We start from the raw sequence: 9286 nt of genomic DNA, 5'->3' as shown, positions 1-9286 counted from the left end.
TGTTGCCAAGCAATTCTTATTCTTTTATGATTAAATCACCTTTAGATATAAGTTTTGATATTACCGAGGACGATTGTTGTACAAAGGACATATTTAATCAAAGTTTACCACATTTATCTCCTATTTCTTTAAGTAAAATTAATTTAGACTCTTTAAATATGCCTCTCATCAAATGGATAATTTAAAAATTGGACTTAACAATTTAGAAAAGGAATCTCATTTTATTAAATATGGCCATTATTATTCTACATTTACTTATATTTTGATTGTGTCTCTATTTTTGTATTTTGTGTATAAGATTTTCAGATGTTTTAAAAATAAAAATTCAATGAATGAATTAGGATGTTGCATTCAGGTTTTCAATCAATGTAATAATAAGGAAAATATTCGACCTAAATCTAAAATTTCAAATTCTATTGAGATGTCTCAGATTTCATCCTCAGATGATGAAAGGCAATAAGTAAATCCTTGCCATTGCAACATCGAGCAAATATTTTTGACAAAAGTCAATCTTCTTCTAATATAAATTTAAATTTTTAAGTTAATAATAATTTTGTCTCGTTTTATTTTCAATTTCTTTATTTTTGTGAAGATTTTTCTATTTTATGAATTTTATGATGTTTTACTATGTTGATATTTTAATGATGTTTTTGATAATGTCATTGATGTTTTATTTTTTTAGATATCAACTTTCTATTTCATTTGTGTTTTCAATGTTTTATATTTCTATGTTCTGTAGACTTCGCACACTTTACATTTCTATCTCTTTACTTCGCTTATCTTAAAGAGATAAAGCTTCGTCAAAAGGGGGGAGCTGTTACATCCCTAGTTAGAACATTCCGTTTACTTAAGCATTTCTATATTCTTCGATATTTTTCCGTTTGCGTTGCAGTTTTCGTTTAGTATTCATTCTACTTCAATTTATAGTTCAGTTAGATTCTGGAAGCCGGGCAAGTAAGGTGTGGGAAGTCGTAGTTTAAAGTGTAACTAATTTAATTTTGGGTTAATAAATTATTTGGGGTGAACTTTTGGTTTTTTTTTTTAAACTAACACAGAGGGTGCTGCAAAACAGTACGACGGCCTTCCATCCGAGCGCCAACGGAATGATAGAGCGCGTCTTCCGCCAATTAAAGGCATCCCTAATGTGCTATGGCAATTCCTCGATCAAGGCTCTCCCACTCGTCTTACTCGGAATACGCTCAGCTTTCAAAGAAGACTTGAAGGCCACAGCTACTGAAATGGTTTACGATGAAAGACTTCCTGGACAGATACTGGTCCCAGTGGCTTCGATCGAATTCGAAGAATTGAAAAATGAAAAATTCGATTCGAATCGAACAAATTCGAGGACCCTGCCGACATTGTGGCGAAACTCCGAAGCCACATGGCATCCATTCGACCCGTTCCAGCGTCACGACACTCGGTTCCAACTACATTTATTTTTAAAGACTTGGCTACTTCCTCGCACGTACTTTTGCGAGACCATACTGTCCGTCGCCACTTACAATGGTCGTTATCAAGTTCTTGAACGGGCCACTGACGGCAAAACTATCACCGTTGATGTTAAGGGCAAGACCGTTGTTGTCAGCGTCGACAGACTCAAACCGGCCTATGTCGACAATTCTCCTTCTTTAGATACTTCACCACCGACTTCTCCGATATCTCAGCAACCACCTGACTCTTCCACAGCAGCTAATGTTCCAACAACTCAATTAGCACCATCTCCAACCACAGACCAGCCTAAACAGCCGTACACCACAAGGTCTGGCAGACGTGTACGTTTTAAAAATTTCAACGATTATGTTAGTTTAGTTTAGTAACCTTACAATTTCGTTGGGTTATCTTTCTCCGTAGGGGGGTGGTGTGGCGACTCTGTCGCAACTTTAGTATCTAAATTAGTATAATGTATAGATTAATAATTATTATACCAGTCCTCAGAAGTCCTATCAGTCCGCAAGCTATTCATCTTGCAGACAATCTTGAGACAACACACTAAACAACATTTTCATAAAGATCTATACGCTAAAAGACGAAACAAGGCTATAGCAGAACTCCCAAAACATAGACATGCTTTTGTCAATAAACATTATTGTTTTCTAGGCCCATTCCTGTATAATAAAATAAATAAAGAAATGAATATACACCCTTTAAGCAAATCAGGATGCAAACAAAAATTATTTGAATATCTACACAAACTCACGTATGAGGAGACGGAAAAACTGTTAATAACTATGAAATAACTAGTAAATTATTTAAATTAAATCCAAGTACATAATTTCTATTGTTAATTATTATTTTCCAATGGTTGTATTATTAATTTTATTTGTGATAATTGACAATATTTTATTTAAGTCCTTTATTTTGTAAAAGATGTTAAACTAATTTTTAAGTTGTAAACATATTTATTATTGTAGTAACATATTTTTAGAAAATTTATAATTATTAATATGATTTAAATAGGGTAGCTTACAGTTCGTTTGTAATTATAGAGTCTTGGAAAACTGAAGAGCACTGTGGTCTGAAATACAGATTTATCTAGTTCGGACACAGAAGAATTACATTAAGACGTGTACATTATATATCAAAATTATATTTTGTCAATTTTATACCTGTAAGTTATTTTATGAGCAATGTACTGTAATTAATTTTGATGATAAATAAATTATTATTATTATTATAAATTATTATTATATTTGAATAGCAACACCCATTATTATGTTGGCAACACTGCCACGCTTGGCGTCACATCTGTCATGGCTACGGACTTGGCGCCTTTTTAAGTTGGCAACACTTTATTTGTTTACGGGGAAGCCCTCACTAGCATGACAGGCGTGATCGCCGTGATCACGTGGTTTGTACTTCTGTCATCTGTGTTGACAGTTGACACCAATTGACATACGTAGTTCGTGGTTCGTCGTTGTTTCGTACTTTGTAAATACTCAGTTCTCTTTTATCTCAATTCTCTTGTCGTTTGTTGTGGATGGGATTTATTGTTACGAGACTTGTTGCGGGAATTCTCGAAAATCGTAACAATATTCTCACATTGGAAAAGATAATCGAGAAAATGCCTAAAGAAAAGAAATAATAAACCAACGTACGTGCAAAAGTACGTAAAAAGTTGGGAAAATGATCCATCCTTCAAAGGTAAGTTATTACTGGAATCCTGCTCGAATTGGAATTATACAAATTATATACATATTTTAAATTCATTTTAGGTTTTTAGGAGGAAACGGAAAGACCCGTCTATTGTCCTGTATAGGGTTGCCAGGCGTCCGGATAAAGCTGGACGTGTAACACGGGAAAGTTTTTTATTCAATTTAATTTGCTTTTTAGGATGGTTGCAATCGTCCGTTGGTGACGCAACTAAGGCATTTTGCGCACTTTGCAAAACGACGCTGATTGCTCACAAAAAGACGAAGCACCAGCAGTACGCTCCTAATAAATCGATGATCACTAAACTCCGATTTTTAATTCAAGATCAAAAAAACTACTACAATATTGCCACTGCAATAAAATATTTGTGCAAGAGTATATTCCTTTTTTCTAAAAAAACAAGGCTTAGATAATTTTAATTATTAGTAATTTTAATCAGATTATTTAAATAAGAAACCTGAGTTATTTAATTTTACATAAATACAAAACGCCCTAATAAAATCATAAACATCGGTAATTTTTGGTAGTATACCTGGTATTTTACTGGTATCACTTCAGGTATTCATAACATTTGGTGCAATAATTTACAGGCTATAGTAACATACTTAATATAATTTAAATATACATGTACTGTACCTAATTTACAAAATAGCAGAAAAGTTGTGTGTAGCTCGCTTTATGGTCGTTATCTTATCGCCGCCATTTATTTTCGGAAGATAGTGAAGAAGAATAAAAAATACGTATGAAAAGTGATTTTATTTTAACCTTTCCGAATCTCTTTCCCTTTATATTAAAACGAGCTTTTTCCCCCGGCTTCGCCCGCGTTAGGAAGTATTATATACAAACTTTCATCCCCTATTTTAACCTCTTGGGGGTAGAATTGATCAAAATCCTTTCTTAGCGGATGCCTACGTCATAACATCTACCTGCATGCCAAATTTCAGCCCGATCCGTCCAGTGGTTTGGGCTGTGCGTTGATAGATCACTATGTCAATTAGTCAGTCACCTTTGAGTTTTATATATATAGATGATACGATGATAAAATGATGTCTTATATGTTTTACAGCAGCATTTGTTATATTCTGTAAACTATGTAAGTGCGAGAGGGACGAATGCTATTCAAACATAAAAGACGTCCTATTTAGACTAAGATGTAAGAGTATCATCTGGGTTCTAATAAAAACCATTAATATTAATATAAAAGCTTGTATCAATAAGGATTATTTGACGAAAACCTTGTTTAATGATTATGTTGACCAGTAATGCCAATAATAAATAAAGTAACATATTGCGAAAAGGTTGGCGAAACCTGAAATATTCATTTGACAATGACATAAGTCACTTTGACACCTTTCACAGTGACGTATTTGTAGTAGCTTTTTAATTTAGTTTGTTTTTATGTAAGCGTCGTCTTAGTAGTAAGCCTATCTCTGATCTAGGTAATTGTCTCTTTCTCCCAAACCCATTTTGTAAAGACCGCGCTGTAACCAATTAACCTGTGTTGGGTACTTAACAATGTTTTTTGTTTGCAGAAGGGTACCATGCATATCACATCCAGCGCGTCCAGCAGCTCCAAGAAACTGATTACCCGAGAAGAGTAGCTTTTTGTCAAACAATGTTGCAACGATCTGAAGAAGACCCTGATTTTTTTAACAAAATACTGTGGACCGACGAGTCCCGATTTGAAAGGACTGGAGTATTCAATATGCATAATTACCATAGCTGGGCCATAGATAACCCACATTTGGCAAGGGCGTCAAATTTTCAAACACGCTTTAGTGTCAACCTTTGGTCTGGGGTCCTAAATGGAGAATTAATTGGCCCATTTGAATTGCCGGCCAGGTTGGATGGAAACAGTTACTTACATTTTTTACAAAATAATCTCATTGGATTGTTACAAAATGTCAATCTCCAGACCCGACAAAGGATGATTTTTCAACAAGATGGCGCGCCCTGTCACTATGCGGCACGAGTAAGAGAGCATTTGAACACCACATATCCCGAAAGATGGATCGGGCGTGCAGGGATTAGCCGGGTCCACACCGGACGATCCATCGCGCTCCGATCGCGCGCGGCAGCAGCGCGATCCAAAGATGCAGGCGGTGTGGACGTGCCGCGCGCGATCCATGCGCACGTATTGGAGCGCGCGCTCCCTACCTCGCGCGATCCGTGTGCGGTCGGTTTTTGTGCCAGCCTCAAAGGTGCCTCAGTTGCGTGATGCGCGCGGTGTGGACGGTTGTGTTGGTTCGCGCGATCCACCTCGCCATGGACATCTCAGAAAGTCGCCGTTTGATATCGCTTTATAAAGAATTTAAATGTTTATGGGATCCCAAAGATTCTAATTACACCAATAGAGGTGTTAGAGATGATGCTTGGTGTCAGATTTCTCGTGAAATGGGGAATAAGTCGATCGAGAACCTAAAGAAAAAAATGCGATCTCTGGCGGGAGGCTACAGAAGGGAGAAACACAGAGAGAAGCAAAGCCGTATAACTGGATCCGGTAAGAAAACAAAGCTACTTTTTATCTGTAGGTATTAAAATTATATATTTTATTATAAGTAATTACATCATAATATTTACTGTGGATTTCACGTGATTTCGCTTTTTACATTTAAGCTGTTAGAAATACACGTGGTTATTTTAATGAGTAACTTGTTTATTTCAGGTGCTCAAGATACATATAAATCAAAGTGGTTTGCGTATGATGACTTCGACTTTATGGCGGATAAAAATGAACCCGGAACCACACGCGATACATTGGAACATGTGAGCTATTAGTTTACTGATATTCATTTTGCCAAACTATTGTATGGTTTGTAACAAAGTGTCTTGCTAAGTGGGACCGTATTGTAGTGGCATTTTTTGTTGCTCTTCTTGGTACGACGGCCATCGGTTGTAGCGATTGTGATGGCGGTTCATTTCGCCAGCTTCCAGGTATTACTTCTCCATTCTCCTGTACTGTATCAAACGTTCCTGGCGATATAAAGTTAGGATTACTGCGTAAGTAGTTATATAGATGAACCGTTGCCAGCACGACTTTAGTCGCAGTTTCTGGTTCCAAAAGCATAGGTTTACGCAGGACTCTGTAGACAGAACTAAGTACTCCAAACGCGTTTTCAACTACTCTACGTGCTCTTGACAGTCGGTAGTTGAAAATTCTTTCACAAGAACCCCTTTCCCGTGTACCATCGTATGGTTTCATAGTATAATCATTAAGCTGAAAAGCTTTATCACCTAGTATATAATAGGGTACCTCAATTTTATAGGGAACTTGCAATATCTCCGGTGGAGGAATATTTAGCTCTTTTTTTTCAAGTTTTTTATATAAATTTGTGCTTTTGAACACGCCTCCATCTGATATTCTGCCTTTAGTCCCAACATTCACATACAGGAACCTATAATTTGCATCTACTAATGCAAAAAGAACAATACTAGGAAATAATTTGTAATTATCAAAGTCGTTGCCACTATTAAAAGGCGATTGTATAGCGACGTGTTTGCCGTCCATCGCTCCTATCACGTGTGGGAAATTCCACTTATTCTCGAATTGCTGAGAAACTGTACGCCATTCTTCTTTAGTTGACGGCACCTGAAAATAAAGGAGATCTTAATTATAATATAAAGCTGAAAATAAGAATAAGCAGTAAATAGTAATAATAATTGTTGTTACAGGTAGAATCTGATACGACTGAAGGGGAACTTGAAGTTAATACTACAGTGAGCGAAAACGAGAACAGTAACATTACTAGTGACACACAACCGGAGAGAGCCAACCACCACACAGATCAGAGTAGAGAGCAGAATGATCAGAATGCACAATCCAGTGTCCAAACAACAAACAAAAGAACAAAAAAAAGAAAGAAAACTACTTCTAATAATGCAGATGACATATCAGATGAAACTCTTTCAGAGGCTTTCCAACTTCTGCAACAATGTGCTCAGCCACCACAACCGGAAACTGATTCTTACATTGCTTTCGGGCAGTATATATCTACTGAATTGCGGAAATATGATGCAGTAACATTAGTTAATGTCAAAAATGCTATATGCCAAGTTATTTTTCAAGCTGACACAGGAAGATATGGGGATAGCAATTATGGATATTACACTAATTCATACCCTGGCACACCAATAGCATCCACTTCATCACACTCCCAGTCTCTACAACCTCAAAATTATCCAGCTCCAATTCCACAGACATCACCGTCTGCTCATCTAGCCTCCAATTCATCGCAGTCCCAGTTTCTGAAACCTCAGGATTATTCACTTCCACAGTCACCACCGAATTAAATAAGTACCTACCTATATCATGTTTTCAAAAAATAATTAATAATTGTAAACATGTTACTTCTTTAAATTATGATTGTAATACACTACTTTTTTATTGAGTAATAAAGTATGGTTTTACTTACCTTTACATAATCATTTAACAGGTCAATGATGGCTTCACAAACTTCAGGAATAATTATCGATATAGACTGTTTGGAAATGCGGAACAGATACTGCAAACTGACGTACGAATCTCCAGTTGCTAAAAATCTCAATGTTAGTAATAATCTTTCCTTCACAGTAATGGCATCTCTATAATTTGTATCATTCTTTCTTAGCTTGTTATTTAATAATGAACACAATATCTCAAATTGATTGGCATTCATTCTTGCAAAATTGTGTTCAACTTTATCTGACACTAACTCTGCGTACAGCTGAGTCCCAGATTCCAAGCGATTTTTGTAAATTTGTTTCACCCAAAACCGTCGTTTTCTTTTTTGTGATTTTTTGCGCAAGCATTTAAGCAAAATAAAAGTTACTGCTGCAACGGCAAGACGCCGCCGTTGTACGTGTGACTCCATATCGTACAAGAGTTAGACTGGCTGAATCACGGATCGCCTTAGGATCGCTTGGAGCGCATATTTGGGATCGCAAGTTTCCAAGAGTGGATCGGCATAACACGATCCACGATCCACGCTCCGCGATCCTGGATCGCGGATCGCGGGATCGATGATGATCGTCCGGTGTGGACCCGGCTAATGGCCTGCGCGTTCGCCAGACCTCAAACCCATCGATTTTTTTAATTAAGGGGATTTTACAAAGAGCTGGTGTACGCGAAGGAAAGCAACAGCGAACAAGAATTGAGGCAAAAACTTACAGAAGCGGAAAGAAAAATAAAGCAAGAGCATTCAAGTAGCTTCTGACAATTAAAACGTAACTTTTTATGTATTCAGGTTGGAGGAAGGACTTTTGAAAATTTACTATAATAAATAGTTATTTTTCAGTAATTTGTGCTTTTTATTTGTTATCAAAAAGCAGGTAATTTCCCAACTAGCATTTTTATTCTTGCTCACATTTTGAATCCTTAGTGGTGAACCAAAATTATTAAATTACACATGCTACAGTTGTTTTACAGGAATTTCAATGAAATTTAATTTAAAATTACATTTTTAAGTTTAATTTACCATAACAATGATAAAAAGTAGATAAAATAATTTTAAATGCTTTAATCGTGTTTCAATGATTTTTAGCCTATCCGCCTTCGAAGGCCAATTACAACAAAAATAGGCCAATAGAGTATTATTTTTTTATGATTTTTGTAGTTTAGAAGCATGCGGAGTTTTTAAACTTAGCCAGAAGCTATGGAAACTCCTTTTTGTATTTTTAAATTGAAGTTGAATGTTTGAGCAAATCCTACTAAAAACTAAAATTCTGACTTTCAAGCCTTTTTTGAGTAACTTTAAGTAATTTCAGGAAGCTGAGTTATTTTTTTTAATTAAAAACAGCATTCAAGAGTCTTGAATGCTGACAATTTGAATCAAGACAAATCATGTCACAAAAAAGACTGGAAAATACCTACCTACGAAAAAAGATATGAATTTTTTAAACCTCGCTGGCAGAAATCATTAAAAATACACAAAAAAAATTATAACTCGAAAACTAAGAAAAATCGCTGAACATACATCGGGTATTTTCGGATACCCCCAGGTGCAAGGAATCTAAAAAAAAATTGTTGACGTCACTAATTGGACCACCCTGTATAGCTAAACTATATCGGAGCCGAGATATTAGGCATATTTTAAGTTCGTATTTTCAACTAAAAGTAAATTCAATCATAACATGAATACTCAGGAAAATAAAAAAAAAC

The 9286-nt window shown here is 35.9% G+C and overlaps 1 protein-coding gene and 1 long non-coding RNA gene across 2 annotated transcripts; one reads left to right on the top strand and one right to left on the bottom strand.

Annotated features, from left to right (window-relative positions):
* The first annotated feature begins 5182 nt into the window (after nucleotides 1-5182).
* Nucleotides 5183-7567, top strand: LOC121740385. Its single transcript, XM_042133072.1, has 3 exons — nucleotides 5183-5650; nucleotides 5816-5916; nucleotides 6823-7567. The coding sequence occupies exons 1-3, from the start codon at nucleotides 5368-5370 to the stop codon at nucleotides 7438-7440; spliced, it is 1002 nt and encodes a 333-aa protein (XP_041989006.1). The 5' UTR covers nucleotides 5183-5367; the 3' UTR covers nucleotides 7441-7567.
* LOC121740389 lies at nucleotides 6286-7653 on the bottom strand. The gene is made up of 3 exons (XR_006037635.1): nucleotides 7563-7653; nucleotides 7270-7395; nucleotides 6286-6739 (listed from the first exon to the last, which is right to left on the bottom strand). It is a non-coding gene; the product is annotated as an uncharacterized LOC121740389 (long non-coding RNA).
* Nucleotides 7654-9286: the final 1633 nt, after the last annotated feature.

This window comes from Aricia agestis, chromosome 3, assembly GCF_905147365.1.
Source record: "Aricia agestis chromosome 3, ilAriAges1.1, whole genome shotgun sequence".
Taxonomy (NCBI): domain Eukaryota; kingdom Metazoa; phylum Arthropoda; class Insecta; order Lepidoptera; family Lycaenidae; genus Aricia; species Aricia agestis.
The sequence above is the reverse complement of the archived record's forward strand: the minus strand, read 5'-3'. Positions and strand labels throughout refer to the sequence as shown.